The 18,013-nt window shown below is 38.3% G+C and overlaps 1 protein-coding gene across 4 annotated transcripts in view; it reads left to right on the top strand.

The window, feature by feature from the left end:
* The window catches only part of INPP4B (inositol polyphosphate-4-phosphatase type II B), an 808,823-nt gene that overhangs the window by 709,438 nt on the left and 81,372 nt on the right, over positions 1–18,013 (top strand). For all 4 annotated transcript variants that reach the window (XM_027599074.1, XM_027599075.2, XM_027599073.2 and 1 more), the window contains 3 exons: positions 12,755–12,927; positions 13,753–13,876; positions 14,852–14,969. In XM_027599074.1, coding sequence (XP_027454875.1) covers positions 12,755–12,927; positions 13,753–13,876; positions 14,852–14,969 — 415 coding nt within the window. The remainder of the gene's footprint in view (positions 1–12,754; positions 12,928–13,752; positions 13,877–14,851; positions 14,970–18,013) is intronic.

Below are 18,013 nucleotides of genomic sequence, written 5' to 3'. Positions count from 1 at the left end.
CGTTATATTAAATGCCAAGGCCAAATACTCTTTGTCTCTGAATACTTTTTTTTCTAATCTGCCCAGCTACAAGTCCTGTCAAAAAGGAGATGAAATTCCTCTGATGTAACTTTTCTCAGTAAGCCCATGCTGGTTTCATGTCATCACGACTTCCTCATACAAAGGCGGTATACATCCATGCAGATCACAGAATTTGTTTACTTACCACTGGTTAGAGTTTCATGCTCACTGATACTCATGTCCTTTCCTGCTTCCTAATTTTCTTTTAGCTTACAAGGTGCATTTCACATTCCCTAGAGGGACCTGAGAATTCACTCACACCTTTTACTTTGTCTCTGGTTGCCTCCTGTTAACATAATTGTTTGGTAACTACCAAGAATTTATCAGTAATTTATCACCAATTATCAATGGCTTCCTATGCCAGATTAGTCATCTGAAAAAAGTACCCCAACTTCCAAATAGGGACAAATCGAAGGTTTTAGCAAATCACTTTATTGAATCAAATCTCTTTCCTATGTTTTACTTTAGGTTGGCCGGAGTAGTTGTCTGCCTAATAAATTTGAAATAATTAAGGATTAATTAATGAACACAATTATACAAAGAATGGTTCATGGCATTAAGTTTATAGAAGACACACACTAAATTTGTGTTAGAAGACAGAGAAGAAGATCCTTTCATTCATTCAATATGTATTTGTTGAACATCTGCCTGTGCCAGGCATTGTATCCAGGAACACACCCTGCCCTTGAGGTCTCGTGGGTGAGCAAGTTGTATTTGAAAGAAGATATTCAGAGATTTTCCAAAGACAGAATATACAAGATAAAGGACTTAGAAGAGGGAGTATACGTTTGAGAGTCATTATCAGATAGATGAACTGAATAAAACGAGAACAGAAAGAATAAGACAAAATTAGCGAAATCTATAATACAGAGCCTTGGGTCATAGAAATTGCCTTTAGCTGAGGAGTAGGAAGCACGAAGGGGTACAAATCACATGCAACTTGGATATCAAAGGTATCAAGAGAGAAAATAATCACATTGCTTAGTTAAACTTTACTGCATTCACATTTTTGTGACAAGCACTTGCTAAGCCCTGCCATTCTTGCCTCCCTCCTTATGACAAGCTTGTAGGGGAAGTCCTGTTTTTATCTCCATTTTACAGATGAAGAAGTTAAGCAATACTTCTAAGACTACAGAACTGGTAGGTATCTGAGCAAGGATTCAAATGCAGGCAAAGTGATTCCTGATTGAATTTGTCAAAAAGAATCTGGTTCCTCAGAGCAACTGTAGGCAAGAAATGCTTAAATCTTAAGAGCAGCTTTGCATATGGATTTTCTTGCCTTTAAGTTTAGATATTAGTGACATCTAATACTGCACTTGTTTGCTAAGTTTTCTGCTGATCTTCCAAAGCCCTAAGTCCCCAGACCCCCACCTGCCTCTTCATGGTGCTTTGTCATTTTCTTCCACCTCATCTCACCTCATCCTTCATGATCTAGTCACACTGGACTCTTTTGAGACCTCACTTTGTACCTTCCATTGCTAGACCTTCAAAGGTTTGCCCATCTCTGCCTTCCACAGGCTCAAACTTCATGTCTTCTGGAGCATCTTCTCTGGCCCCCCAGGCCAGAGCTGATTTTATTAGCGTGTGAACCAGTGCAAGTACACAGAGTCCTTCACACAGCAGTGCCCTCTGCTCTGGGTTTAATGCTCTGTAATCACCATCTTGAATTCTTAAAAATTGTATCTTTGTGTTTTAGATAAAGTCCAACAGGGCAATGGAGGCTATGCCTGGAACTTTAAGAGATGATTCACCTATAGTTCTGCCTCCCAGGTTCTCCAGTACCTGCCCGGCTTCCCCATCCCTGTCCCAGCCCAATGACCTCTTTCTGTCCCCATCCTCACCTACTGAAGGGCCTGGGTGCAGGTGTGAAATACTTAGGGTCAGGCTGGGTACCTTTGAGACTCTGCATACATGTGTCACTGAGCCCAAAGGAATATGATGTGAAAGAGTAAATAGAATCTCACCATGACAGGTTGAGAGAGATACCACTGCAGAAGAAAGGAAAAAGGTTGTTTACTCCTTTTGAACAGGAATCTCTCACATTTTAACTTTTCATTGACTTCTGCAAATTGTGTAGTCACGCTTTTTACAAGGGTTTCAAGTACAAAGGCCCTCAAGCTGCATATAGGGTAACATGAATGAGTCAAGTGAATTGGATAGACACTGCGACAATACATATCCCTTCAAGAGAGGGCCACCACTCCAGTGCTAGCCAATCCTTCCTACAAAGGAAACTGAAACTAAAGTTGCTATATCTTCTGATTTTTCAAGTAAATCTGAATTTTTATATGAAACATCTAAATTCTTTAAAGGTCAATAATTGATTCTTTAAGATTGTTAAAATATGAGGAAGGCCAAATAAAATATCTTTGAGGGCCAAATAAGGCTGGCCCATGGGCCACTAATTTGCAGCCTCTGAATCTCTGATTTATTGTAAATCCTATTTTAAATATTATCTCCTCTACTAGACTTGGCTCTGTGAGAAAATATGCCAAGGATTTGTGATTTGCTCTTGAATCTCCAGAACCTAACATAATTCTTGGCAAGTAATAGAGGCCAATATTATGAAATAAAAGCCTAGCCACCTTGATCTATAATGGCTACCTGACAAGAAATGCTTAGGTAGGCATTTTTTATATTATCAAGTATCTTCGACATAATGCATATTTATGCAAACATACATGAAAATCATATTATCAAAACTTATACTCAATATTAAACAATTATCTCAGTGGTTTTATAATAGGAAACGTCTTTTATTTTGCAAAGATGCAAGCATCATTTTCATCAAAGGGCTTAAGTATTATTCCTGAATTTAATGAATTTCTACACATAAAGGTTTAGAATTACACTGGGAAAGAAATATCAATGAATCAGGCTTTTAAAAACTCATAGGTCTACAGGTAAAAAAACTTTAAAAGTACACTTACAAGCTAAAAAATAAAACAGTAAAAAATAATCAAAAGATACCACAGTTATTTTTATTATAAGCTTAGAATTTCAATGATAGTTGTATATTATAAAATTTTCCAATATCCTATCAGAAAATTAATGCTTCCTTTAAAAATTGTGCAATGAATTATGATGTAACAAAACAACACTTGACTCAGAGCCAAGATTCTTGGCAAGTCCTCAATTTACTTATTTGGCTATATAACTTTTGACAGATCAGTTATATTCTCTGCACCTTACTTTGTTGGTAAAATAAAGATCATCTAAAAATTTTGAAGGTTTCTTCCAGTTCTATTGTTTTATGGTAATACAGGTACCATATTATTTTAAGTGATTTTTTTCTTGCAGTCATTCAGCATATTTTAATTGAGTGCCTACTATGTGCCAGGCGCTATTCTAGACACTGAGGATACAAAAGTGAACAAAACAGGCAAAATACCTCCCCTCCTGCAGTTCATATTGTCCCAGAGAGACATTAATACAAGAAATTAAGGGAATTACACAATATATTAATGGTAGCAAATAATATGAAAAAATATGGAACAAAGTAGGAGGGTTTTGGAATACTGTTGGAGGGCAGGAATAGAAATTTAAGGGGAGTGGTCAGTGGCTTCATTGAGAAGTTGATATTAGAACAAAGACAGAAGGAGGAAAAGATATGAGCCACGTGGACATCGGGGGGTAGGATATATCGGGCACAGAAAACAGCTAGTGCAAAAGCCTTGAGATAGTAGTGCTCTCATCATCATCAGTAAACAGCAAAAATGCCAGTTTGGTTTGAATGAGAAGGCAAAGAGAAGAGAGTAGAGGATGAATTTATATAGGCAGCTTGGAGAAAGGATCATATAGGACCTTTGTATAGACTTTGACTTTGACTCTGAGAAAAATAAGAGCAATTGGGGGGATTTGAGGAAGGGATTAACCTAATATGACATAAATTTTAACACCGAGTCTATTATATTGAGATTAGCCTATAGATGGGAAAGGTAGAACCAGGTATAGACCGGTTAGAAAGCTAAGTAATTGTCCAGGTGAGATATGATTGTGGCTTGGACTACCAAGAAGAAGGTGGCAGTGGAGGTGATGAAAAGTGGTTGGACTCTATACTTATTTTGAAGGTAGTGCCAACAGACTTTTCTGATGGTTTGGATGAGAGAATGAGGGAAAAGGAGGAGTTAAGAATAATTGAACATTTCTGGCATGAGCCGCTGGAGGGATGGGGTGGTCACGTACTGGCTGGTGAAGACTGGGTAGAACAGGGTTTGTGGTGAATAGGAGCTCATTGTGGTGAATTGGAGCTCATGCCAGCTTTACATGGAAATATCAAGTATGCACTTAGAGATGGGATTCAAGAGAGAGATTCAGGTTAAAGATATAAATTTTCATAGAGTACACTTATCATGATGATCCTAAGTAATGTATAGAATTATTAAATCACTATGTTGTACACCTGAAACTAATGTAACACTATATGGTAACTATACTGGAATTAAAAAAATAAAAAAATAAAGTTGGAAATTGTCAACATATGAATAGTACTTAAAACTGTGAAACTGAATAATGTCAGCAAAAGGTTGAGTGTTCAGAGAAAAGGAAATTAACATACAGATTACAACTGGGGATGTTCCCATGTTAATAGGTCAAAAAGAACGGAGGAACCAGCAACAGAGTTGGATAAGGAATGGCCAGTAAGGTAGGAGGATACCAGGAAAGTATGATATCCTGACATCCAGGGTGAGAAGTATTCTGAGGTGGGGGAGGGAGGAGTGATCAGCATGCCTAATGCTGCTGAAAGATCAAGTGGAATGAGGACTAAGTGACTCTGGATTTATCAGTGTAGCAGTCACTGGTGACATTGACGAGAATTCCCTAGAGTGGACAGGGACTAAACCCAAGTGGAGTGGTTAAGAGGAAGAGAAAAAAAGGGAACTAGAAACACTATCTATACACAACTCTTTTAAGGAGTTCCACCATGAAAGGAAGCAGAGAAATAGGGTGGAAGCTGTAGAGGGAAATAGGGTCAAGACAGATGGGGTCATTTCTAAAGATGAGTATATAATGGCATGTTTGTGTGCTAATGGGAATGCGCCAGTAACAAAGGAAATATTGTAGGAAAAAATGGAGGAAGAAGGGGAGATAATTGGTTGAGTGATACTTTTAAGTAGGTAAGAGGAGATGAGATCTGGTATACAGAGAGAGGAACTGGTCTTAGCTAGAGAACAAACAATTCATCTTCAGAAATAGGAAAGAAGGAGGAGCATAAGCAACAAATGTTAGTAGGTGGGCAGACATTGGATGACATATAAAAATTACTTTATTATTGTAGTAATTTTTTAAGATAGTAGCTAACATTTTGGGGTTGCTTAATATGTGCCAGAAACTTTTAAAAAATATTGCCTGTATTTTTTAATTCTTGCAACACTCATAAGAATAATTCGATGTATCTAATGGATGAAGAAGTAGAAAGTTGAAAAAACTTGTGCACTATCAAGCCCGGTCCAGTGACAGAGCCTGGCTTCTGACCCCGTTAGTCTGAGTTGAGAGCCTGTTCTCCTAACCACTATGCTGCACTGCTTCTGTTCTTTCCAGGAAAAAGCATCACTAATCTGTACAGATAATTTTTTGCTGTTATCCTTTTAACAAAATGCTAAGTTTTATTAGACACTAATTAGTGATATTATGAGATAACTTTATGAAAATCAATCCTGTAGATATCTCTTAAAGGTTTACTATGGAATTGTACCTTAGGCAAAAACTAAGAATTGCCATGTATTCATAAATTATACTTGAAAAATTACTTCACTTTATCATAAATCTGGTGATGCTCACACCCACAGTGAAACCAAGATAGAAAAAAAAGAGATTCACATTTCCCATGTGGGAACACACTGGGGCATATGATTATTGAATGGAATGCCCTGAGAAATAGCATTGTTTACATTGTATTTGGTCCCTTGCCTACTTTTTCAGCACTTATAGGTTAAATCTATTTACATGAGTCTTTGTTGCATTTGTAGAAGTATTTTTAAAAATGGCGCACTATATTCCGCTGGCCTTGAAGTTTACTAGAAAACTCCTATATTCGCCTTGTTCACTTTGGGATAGAAGTGCATCCCCCTCTTCCCTTTTCTGGATTCCTGTGCTCTAATCAGGCTTCAGTCAACTCCATATCCACTCCTTCTGTCTTCTCAACCTTAGATACTGCACAAAATTTAAATGACAGGAGCTCTCTCATGCAGATGTATTGGTGATTTCAGATCACTCAGTGATCTATGACCTATGCAGCTTATTCTTAAATGCTCAGCATATTTGTAGGCCAGAGTCCTGAGATTACAGGGTTTTTTTTTTTTTTAAGGCCAAAAGGCAAAATTTGCCCAATGGATATGAGTGTGTGACTCCTCCAGGTTCATTATAACCCCCAATTCAAAACTTCTGTGCTACAACAAACACAGAGCTTGTTTGATTAATGGATTTAGTTCCTGGAAACTGTCTTAGCAGAATTTACTTAAGGCTTTCAACTTTGTGCTACAAAATGAGAAGTTTAACCAGGATATTGGTTGATGCATTTCCTTTGCTATTTTTCTAAGAGCAAGACTGGAAAGGTTTATGACACTGTGTTCTTAGCCTGGCAGGATTTAAACAAACAAAGTTCCCTTGACACAAGAAAAGGTTGCCTTTGTTCTCATAGCAGCTTGTTTTGAGTTGAGCAGTACACTCATTTCTAATACATCTGGAAGGTGCCAAGAGCAGTCACTTACCTTGGATCATATTTCAGTGGACACTACGATGATTACATTTTAAGATTCATGTCTATCCTTTGTGTGAATACCCCTGGGGCCTTAAACTGCTCTGAAGGCACAGTCTGTTCTCTGTGCAACTTTCCTCCAGAGTCACCGTAAACCCTGCTTCTATTTGCCCTACCAATACCCTTTATTTCTGGATTTGACCTTGCCTCTTAGCTTTTGGCTCTGCTCACACATAGTCTGCACCTTCTCCTTTCCCTCCCACCCCTACTTAACCTCTTTCCCTTTCCCTGCTATGATGACTGCCCACTACGGTTTTTTATTGTGTTTTTTTTTCCTCCATAGCTTCAGGCTCAACATGATTTCCACCGTACTCCTGCCTTGTCCAAGTCCTTCAGTCACATCAGCCCTTCCTCCCTTCCAGGCCCCATACGGCACCCTTTGGTCAGTTGATGGTATCTGCCTATGGGACTTGATGTCATCAAACCATGCACCCCTCCCAGACTGTTCCTACAAAGCTTTGCTTTATGGGTGTTCAGCTACCTGCAGGCCATGCAGCTTCCCTGAACTCCATCCACACAGGACTCCCTTCAAATGTCCAGTCAACAACACAGCTGTGAATGAATATGATCTTCTCACCAGAGATGAACTCTGTTGCCTCTAAACTCTTATTCCTTCTAAACTTGTTTTGTCACGGTCCCAATTTTTATAGCACTTACCAGACTCTCTTATATGGTAGGTATTACTTTACACCTCTTACTTTCCCTTCTATATTTTAAGCCTCTTGAGAGTAGCAGTCACAAGTTAGAAATATAAGTGTCACCCATAAGACTCACTTCCAAAAGGTTCTGACTAACGAATGACTATGTTTCTCATGATGGCAGTGAAGAAAGGAGGGAAAGTGATAAAAGGATGACAGGTTAGCATTTATTAGAGTAATATAAATACAGATTGATTTTTTGATTCCTAGATCAGAGCCAAGAGATGGATGATAAAGATGGCCACGGGGTTAGGAAGGCTCAGAGGGCATTCTGAGTAGCTGGTGAAGACATTCTAGGCAGCCAGGCCTCAGTGGGTACTTTTCTTTTCCTGATTATTCATCTATTATCTTATTAGCCTATATGCTGGAGTATGTCCAGATACTTGGAGGCAGTGGGCAGGTGTCCAAAATCTATGACCAAATTCGGCCACATGTATTATACAAAGGAGTTTAGCTATGAAGTATGTGGAGGGGAAGCCTTATCATTGAGTGACCCCTCCCAGTTATGACATTCAGATTGTAGGACTGTGTCCGAAGGACAGGGCCTTCATTCAGAGGGGCACCCAGATAGCAGTGTGTGGGCTGATGTAGGATATAGGCCCATCAAAGCAACAAGGACTCTGAGCAGGGATAGCAAAATCTGCCTCCATCAGCCCCCAACTGCAAACCCATCGCCAGTTCTGTGGGACCTGAGGTTTGAGCACAGTATCAAAGCCCTGTTGGCTACGCATTTGGTCTCCGTTCTCACAACCTTGGGGATTTTATTGCCCTCCTTAGAGGCCATTGTAATTGTTTAGCTTCACAGTTGAGCATCTTCTTCACTGAGGTGAATCCTAAAAGCTGGGCTCATTTCTTCTCTTATCTCTTTGCGTAAAGTTTAATGGGTATACAATCTTTTAGCTTTTCTTTTCTTCTGTGTCTGAAAAGTTGTGATAACAAAAATAACAATGGCTACAAGCTTGTGTGGAGTTAATTATTTTAAACGAGCAAAGAAGACCAAACACCTGAGACGAAAATGGCTCAGAAATTGGAAAGAAAGCATTCTGCTCTGCTGCAGTTGGTTGGTATTTGGCTCTTTCATTTTCCTCCTGAGTAACATAAGAGCCATTGAGCTCGGAGGACGTGAACATCCTGTACAGGAAATAGATGGCATATGGAGGGGGTGAGGGGGGCACCTGGCAGTCGTTCTTTGAATCCTTCAGTGAGCGTCACTTGAATATATTATAGAAGCAAGTAAAGGGCTGGAAAACAGGCTCTGCTTGGATGGCTTCCAGCACACTTCACAAAGCTCAGGAAAAGCTCAGCCAAGCCGCATGCATTTTATGTTTTCCTGAGGAAAGACTCTGCTTGTTGGTCTCAGGGTTAAGGAGTTTCAGCAAGTTTTTATAGAGACACTAAAACATTCTCTTTATATTTCCCTCTGTCACTGAAAGGAGGCCAGAGGGATAGAATCGAGGATGTGGGCACTTAAGTGTCTGCTGAGCCGGCTAGCTCCCAGAGAGAGGTGTTGGTGCAGTGACTATATAGTGGTGAGCCCCTAGCCACCTAGCTTCATTGGGTGTGTGTGTATGTGTCTCTGTGTGTGTGTGTGTGTGTGTGTGTGTATGTGTGTTGTATAAAATCTTAGTTGAAATTTGAAGAAATTAAACTCAGAAAAGTGGATGTGTGCATTTCAGGCTTCTTATTTTGACCAGATAGCCCGGAATGAACACCGCTTCATCCCTGCCAGAAAATGGGCTTTATCATGAGAACAAAGTGGAAATTGTGAAGTAGGGAGAGGCAGGAAGGTGAGGGGGAAGTGACAATGGTCTTAAGACTGTCAAGAGCTGTAACTTTTCTTTTCCCAAAAATATTTTTGAGGAGAAAACTAAAGCATTTACTCTTCCTTTGTGAGAATGATTTGGGATGCTCACTGAAGCAAAAAGCCCATTTATGAACTGACTCCAGCCTTTCTTTGGCCTGTCATACACCATTGTGTTTATTTGAGAACCTGAGATTTACAGTGAGTGAATATTAACAGGGACCAGAACCTGTAGTCATTGCAATTTGCATTTGCCAGTGCAGTTTTTTCTGTATCTGCTGAACTTAAATTGTTTCTTGGCCGGAAAAAAAAAATGTAATGTTACCTTTCTCACTTATACTTTTCTATAGGAAGCTTCCTACTATATTTAAGGCATTCTACCTCACTCACAAACTTGTATTTTTCTTGTTTAGAATTAATGTTTTATTATACTGTCATCTGCCTTAAATTTTAGCCATAAAAAGTATATATAATTGTAGTAAATGGAGACACTGGAGTACTGTTAGCATTAGGCAAGCAGCTAACGATGCTCCTAGTTTTAAAATATCGGTGTATTTTTTTCCCAGGCTTTCAGTTTTATTCTATTAAGACTAGAAATCAGGCTCCCTTTTTTGATATGATTGCAATTTATGAGTAAGAATCAACTGGTTAAATAAGTGTGAGGATAGGTTTGTAAGTGAGTAAGGAAATTATCCTGGTGCTAATGAAGAAATGTGCAAAGAAAGATCTTCAAGAAAAACCAAGAGCTATATTAAATTTTAGCTGTCACTGAGTGTCTTTCAAGAGAAGTAAGTGTACCCTTAAGTTAATTTTCCACTTTCTAATTAGGAAGAGCATATCACACCCTTGACCAGGTTACTGATCTCTTGACACAGAGTATGATGCAAGGTGCCTAAACAACCCACACACGCTATGCGTAAAACCATATAGATGAGGTACTTGAATGGAATAGTGACAACCTAGCTCTAGTTCAGCCTAATAAGGCAGCGCCACCTACTGCACACAAGCTTTATTTTATTTATCCATAATAAATATGAGCTGAATGGAAACAGCTTATGAGATCTTAAGGATTTATTTCTGCAGCGAGGTGGCCAAGTCTCTGAAGAGAAGCTGAGCTCTACAGACCTAAGCACAAAACAAAATCATTTTGCAGTCTGTTCTCTTCAAAGATGTAAATCTGGGTCAATTTATTGAAATACTTGTTTTCCTAGTGTATATCTGTATGTGTCAGTGAATCAATATATGTATGTAAACATTCATATTGGGAATAATAGAGTGGGAGAGAATGGGAGCTAGAAGAATGAAAATATGAAAAAAATAGGAATAAAGAATATTCCTTTTAGATGTCTACTGATGTGTCTTTTATTCTGAAAATAAGTCTGATGTACCTTCATATGCCCTTTTACATATACTAATGACATAAAAATTAATAATTAGTCAGCCTTGTTTAAATTGAACCATTGTTCAAATTTCATCCTAGGCTGCCCACAAGTGAGCCCTTCATTAAATGATTACAGATTTAATAGGCCTTCATCGTATTCCCCTTTCTCTAGAGTTTTTTTATTCCTATGGTAACACGTAATTCTACAGTATTTTAAAATAATAACTCATAATGTTCCTAACATATTTTGCATTGTTGAATCACATAAGCATTTACATAAAGTATTAACGAGAGCACATTTTTTTATTAGGTTGGGTCATTAATTATTCTTTCAACCATTTTGGTTTATTTCATTTAGTCTATTACAACACAACATAAAATAACTAAGTGACAGTAGATATGGTACAATAGTGATTATGATTCTTTTTATCATTCCCTATAACTCTTCCAAGGTCTGAACTGGTTATTGACCCTTTACATCATTCACGGTGAAGCTTTCACTTTTGTGCTGAGAAGATCATATCATTTCAGATCCTGAATTATAATTAATTTCCAACATACTTTCATTTCTATTAAATTTCTTTGTCATACTACTATTAATTTATTTATATGTTAATGGAATGTCACACAGTCTGGAATGTATAGTATTTGACATTTATCAGGGCCTTGATTTCCAAATAAAATAAAATATAATATAACTTTTTCCATATCATGGGCCAACATCATGATTATGTAATTGAAACAAGTCAGGTATCCAGACATACAAAAAACACAGGTCGTTTGTTTTGTATCCTGATTTGAAGAACGCCTATTTAATTGTCAAAAACTTGATTTTTTCATACTTGTCTGTATCTTTAACAACTTTTGTTATGGGGCGTCTGGGTGGCTCAGTTAAGCGTCTTGCCTTAGGCTCAGGTCATGATCCCAGGATCCTGGGATGGAGCCCCGTGTCTCGCCCCCTGCTCAGTGAGGAGCCTGCTTCTCCCTCTGCCTGCCGCTTCCCCTGCTTGTGTTCTCTCTCTCTCCCTCTCTCTAAGTCTCTCTCAAATAAATAAAATCTTTAAAAAAATAAAAATAAATAAAAACCAAAAACTTTTGTTATACTTATTGTAACTTTACTCATTCACTTAAAACTGAATATCTGCTAAATGTTAGACTCTATGCTAGGCTCAAGGATTAAAACATAAATTCCCTGCTGTCAGAGAGCTCCCTTTCTTGCAGAGCCAATAGTGTGTGGATAGTTCTCCAACAGTAAGAACAAGGAACTGTGGGCACAAAAGTAAGTCACCCAGACTTCAGTAAATGAGGTGGGGGTAGGGCTGGGTGAGAGCAAGATGGGGAAATACACATTGTTCAGTTCACCTGAGACTCAGGACTGCACGTAAGGATTGTTCTGAGAGGTGAGATCAGATAAGTAGGCAGAGTTCAGGTAATGGAGGCTCTTTTATGTTTTTGGACTTTATTCTGAACGCTTTAGTGTTTTTAAAATGTTTAAAGTAGGGCAGTGAGGGAGTGAACGATGGGATGAAATTCAAACTGATTAGAAAGACCCCTCCAGAGACTCTGGGGACACCGCTGAGAAGGGGTCCAAGTAGGGCGTGACTAGAAGGGGAGGGATAGTAACTGATCCAGAGAGTATTGAGAAATGATGAAGACAGAGGGCAAGGGGACAGTGAATGTCTGGTGGGTTCCATAATGGTAGAACGAATTTAACATCCCAACAAATGTGAAGACTGTAGAAGTCCAGGAAAACTGGTTTCCAACATGTTAAGAGTTTGGTGACACCGCCCACTAGGCCACAGGCAGTCTCCCGACTGCAGGTGAGCCTGCCAAGGAGATCTGCTGTGCGTATGGTAAGTATACCCAGCAGAGAGATCCGGCAGGCAGCTGGCTGCAGACATCCGGAGTTCAGAGGAGAGATGTGGATCAGAGCTCTTCAAATCGAATTATTGTAAAGCCTTAGTAATGTGTGCACCTTGACTAAGAGGAATAAACTCGTTCCAATCTCCAAGACCTTCATCTGTCCCACTGTTCTCACACCCCCTTCCTCCCTGCAGAGGACTGGTATGAACAGCTATATCCCCTCATCCTCACCCTGAAGGACTGCATGGGAGAAGTGGTGAACCGAGCCAAGCAGTCCCTGACGTTCGTGCTCCTTCAAGAACTTGCATACAGCTTGCCCCAGTGCTTGATGCTGACGCTCAGAAGGGACATCGTCTTCAGCCAAGCAGTAGGTGCCTCTTGGGAGCGCAGCACGGGGCTGGGTGGCTAATGTGTATCCTTGGCGATGGTAGAGGTCTTCTTCTGGTAGTTTCATTTTTAAAGGGATTCTTTGCTTAAAGTTTTGATATCAGTTCTCCTTGTCCATAATAAATATGAGCTGAATGGAAACAGCTCATGAGATCTTAAGGATTTATTTCTGCAGAGAGGTGGCCAAGTCTCTGAAATGTACGTCTGTTTCACGGTGCAGAGAGTCAGTGAGGAAAAGGTCACCCATCCTGTCGTCATATTATGCCCCGGGGTCTCCACACAGAGCACCGTGGAAGGAAAGGGGTGGCTGCCTTGCTCAGAGGTGGCAGCTGGGACTGGCAAAAGGGATCTGTTTGCAATCTCCCATTTATACAGCTCCCTAATGAATCACAGGGCTGGGCCTCATAATGATCTCTTGTATGTTTTGTTTGTCTATAAAATAAGTTCGCAGGGCAGTAATGCTTAAAGGCAAGATTTAACAGGACCACCTCCATTGCCTTCACCCAACCTATCTCATGACGTCGAGGCTGGTCTCCATCATAATGGCTGTCCTGGGGCCCTTTCTTCTCCCTTCTGCCTCCACACCCACAAATGGTTTTATAGACATAAGCCTGGGGAGGAAGGGAGACAAAGGAAAGGGAATATTTTAACCAAACTGTCCATGTCCCCTGCTAGTTCGTGGATGTTTCACATACTTGAAAAATTTTAATTAAATCCGTGATGCCTCAGAAATCTTAAATAATTTTCAATTAAAGTTTGCTGACCCCAGTCAATTTTTTCAATGACTTTTCTTTTTTTTTCTTAGCTTGCTGGTTTGGTTTGTGGTTTTATCATCAAATTACACACAAGTTTGCATGACCCTGGCTTCCTACAGCAGCTTCACACAGTGGGATTGATAGTGCAATATGAAGGACTACTAAGTACATATAGTGAGTATTGCTTTAGTACATGTTAAAATCATATTCTCATTCATAAGGATATTTGATCCATAGATTCTGCCGTTAAACATAAAAATGTAAAATAAACCTTTATGACCTAAGCAGTACAGTAATCATGTAACTTTCAGTTCTTTGCATTCATTCACCTTGTAACTGTATTCTTAGCCCCATTATGTTTTGAAAATGGAATTATAGATTATTTCATGGAGTATGAATAGTGGAGTCCTGAGCAGCCGTCTGGCTTTTTTAATATAAAAGGCTCTCTGCCAACATAGTTTCAATGACTGGATTTTTAAAGTCCCAACTCTCTAATGTCTAGAACTGCTCTATTTAATACATAGCCTGGTGTGCCTACTGAGCACTTGAAATGTGTCTAGTCCAAATCAATATGTACTAAACATGCACACCAGATTTCAAAGACTAGTAAAAACTAGTTTTATATTAAAAATTAATAATTTTACATTGATTTATAATTGAAATGATATTTGGGTATATTGGGTTAGAGTAAAATACATTATTAATATTAATTTCACCTTTATAAATTTTACTCTATTAAAAATATGGCTACCAGGAAATTTAAAATTATTTATGTGACCTGCATTATATTTCTATTGGATACTGTAGCTCTATCTCTATTTCTAGAAATCAAATATCACGCCTATCAGTGGAAAGAAAGCTACGTGATACTCTGTTTCATAAAGGAGTTAACACTTCTCTGTAGCCTTCCAGCAAATGTATACATTCTTTCCCTCCAAGGGTACTTGGACTGCTGGAGTCCACTGAAATGGTTCTTATTTCACTGGTGAAAACCTTCAGCCTCTGAGGAAAAGTGTTTAGAATATATTCACTGCATTCAGAAACTCATTCACTAAAATGCTAAAACAAATCCCAGCAGGGAGATGTAGTACCAAATGACATTTTCTTTAAATAGTATGTTTGTAACAATCTTCCTTTTCCCTTGTGTAGGTGATGAAATCGGAATGCTAGAGGACATGGCTGTTGGCATTTCAGATTTGAAGAAAGTCGCATTTAAAATAATTGAAGCCAAATCCAATGATGTCTTGCCAGTTATAACAGGAAGGCGGTAAGTGGCACCCATTTCCTTGAGACCAAGCTTTGTTAGATATTTGTCTTAACTCCTTATAAAGGAGCCAAGGAAAATTAAGGTTTGGTTTGGAAAATTTTCTTTTGTTCCTTTTTCCCTGTTTGGTGGAGAAATGAATGTAAGTGACATAATGGGGAAGATCTTGAAAAACTTCTAGAAGGCTCATGAATATTTATATATTTGTATGGTAGTGAGGTGAGCATGGTAATGCTCCCCCATGAAATATGAGGCATTCAAAAGAATAGTAGGCGTGAGAAGAACATTTTTCTCTTTATTACTATCTAGTCCAAAGCTCCGGGTGTTTTTACTTTTGCTGGAATAATTTGGTTAATGGCGTCATAATTCTTGAAATGACTTTATATTAAATTCTGTTGAAAGCAGCAACATTTTAGAAAAGATCTATTTCTGTGTCAGGGGCATATACCATTTTTCTTAATTATTTTTGACAATTCACCCAGAGACTGAAATTTCCGAGAATGGTTTTAAATAAATAGCTTTGAAGGTCAGTGAATGATGGGCAAAATATCAGAAATAATTAAGAAAAATGATGGAGCATAGAATAGACCTCCAACAGAAGAGTTACAGCCTATGGTAAATCATTTCAGTCAGAAATCCACCAAATTGTAACCATTCTGACATTCGCGCTTTTAAATGCTACATGAGGACATATGAAATTTGAAACATTCTTAGATCACAATGAAAAACTATGAATGTGCTAAAGAGAAAGCCCTTTTCATGCTGGAGAGAGATGGAGAAGAAAGTAAGGATAAAAGTTCAAACTAAACTTGCTTTCTTGTGTATAGTAAACATATGATGGTTATTTTAAACTTTGTATGAAGGATGCTCAGAGAAACATGATTGAATGAAAAGTGACTATTTCATATACATCAAGAAAAAATAACCTCATAAAACTAAATATTTCATCTGTGAGCTAGTGCTTAATTTTCCATGTACTGGAAGAAAGAATAAAATTGCCCATATACACACCTGGAAAATAGTACCACTCTGTATTATCAAAAGTGGGGATTATCAAAAGTAGGAAACTGATACTTCTATCACAATTGATACAGGAAGTTTCTCAGGCCATTTGGTATAGTAGAGTATGGATGCTTTTTCTGAGGGAGTTTGCAGGCTGTTTCTCAATTCAAAAGTTACAAATCAGATGTGAGTAGAACTCACAGAATATGCCAAAGTGAGCAGTCTGGCAAACCCTCTCTCCAAACGGCAACATTGCAATTGGACAGAATTCCCAAAAACAGCCATCTTGAGACGAAGGAAATAAGTCAAATGTGCACACAAACTTACAAATACTTATTAATGAAAAACCAGTGGACATTGGTTAAGGCACATGGTGTCCACGGCACTCCTGCCCAGAGTTGCTTCCCTAAAACCCAGCTTGGTCAGAGCAGTATTACTGGGGTAACAACAGGCTGAAGAGACCAGCAGTTTCACTTCCAGAGGGGGCTGACTTGATTTGGATTGGAAAGCAGAAAAAAACACACTCCTGAAAAGTTGTTGGAAACAGTGGTGATTTAGATAACAATTTTGTTCACAATAGCGTCAAAAAGAATAATTACATCAGACCAGATTTAACAAAGTACTCTAAGAATTGTACACAGAACACACAAAATCGTGCTTGGAGAAATTAATAAGATCCAATAAACAGAAAGACAGTCCGTGTTCCCAGATTAGGGTACTCGATATTGTTTAGATGGCAGTTCTCCACAGACCGATCTATAGATTCAGAGCAATTGCTTGCTAAATCCCAGTAGTCTTTTGTGCAGAAATTGGCAAGCTAAACCTAAAATTTGTATGGAAATGCAAAGGACCCAGAATTCCAAAAACAATTTTATAGAAGGACAAAAGAAGACTTACACTTTCTGATTTCAAAACTTAATATAAAACCACAATAATGGAGACCCTCTGGTACTGGCATAAGTATACACATACAGATCAATGGAACAGACTTGAGAGCCCAGATGTAAACTATTACCTTTAGGGTCAATTGATTTTTGACAAAGGTGCCAAAGTCATTCAACGGAGAATGCAGAGTCTTTTCAAAAACTGTCGCTGTGACAATTGGTATCCATACGCAGGAAAAGTCATTTAGAACCTCAATTTATGCCATACACAAAACTAACTCACAATGGATCATTGGTCTAAATGTAAGAGCTAAAACTATGAAACTTATAGGAGAAAATATTTGTAATTTGGGTTAGGGAAAGATTTCTTAGATACGACCCGAAATTCTAGATTCATAAAATACACAATTCCATAAATAGGATTTAATCAAAATTATAAACTTTTAAGGAGCAAAAATATCATTATATCATTAAGTAAATGAAAATGCAAGCTGATTGGGAAAATAAATACAAATCATTGATCTAATAAAAGGCTTACATCCAGAATATATAAAGAAATCTTAGAACTCAATAATTTGAGACAAAAACCTAATTTAAAAATCGGCAAAGCATTTGAATAGATATTTTGCCAGATAAGATATATGAGTGGCTTATATGCCCATGGAAATATGGTCAGCGCCATCAGGCATTAGGAGAATGCAAATTAAAACCACTGTTAGATACCACTTCGCTCACAATGGAAATCGTCATAATCAAAAAGTCAGACAATAACAAGTGTTCGTGAGGATGTGGAAAACCTAGAACCCTCATACATTGCTGGTGGGCATGTAGGGTGGTGCTGCCACTTTGGAAACAGTTTAGCAGTTTCTTAAAAAGTTAAACCTAAAAGTACTATATGACCCTTAGGTATATATACCTAAGAGAAAATGAAATCATATGTCCACAGAAAAACTAATGTATGAATGTCGATGGCATTATTCATAATAGTCCAAATTGCAAACTATGCCAAGTAGCCATCAGCTTGTGAGTACATAGGCAAAATGTGGTATATCTACACAACAGAATGCTATAAATAGGAATAAAAAGGAATAAACTGCCAATACATGCTACAACATAATGACTTCAAAGTCATCACGCTAAATGAAAAATGCTAGATACAAA

The sequence above is a fragment of the Zalophus californianus genome, chromosome 2 (assembly GCF_009762305.2).
Source record: "Zalophus californianus isolate mZalCal1 chromosome 2, mZalCal1.pri.v2, whole genome shotgun sequence".
Classification (NCBI taxonomy): domain Eukaryota; kingdom Metazoa; phylum Chordata; class Mammalia; order Carnivora; family Otariidae; genus Zalophus; species Zalophus californianus.
This window is presented reverse-complemented; position numbering and strand designations above follow the sequence as displayed.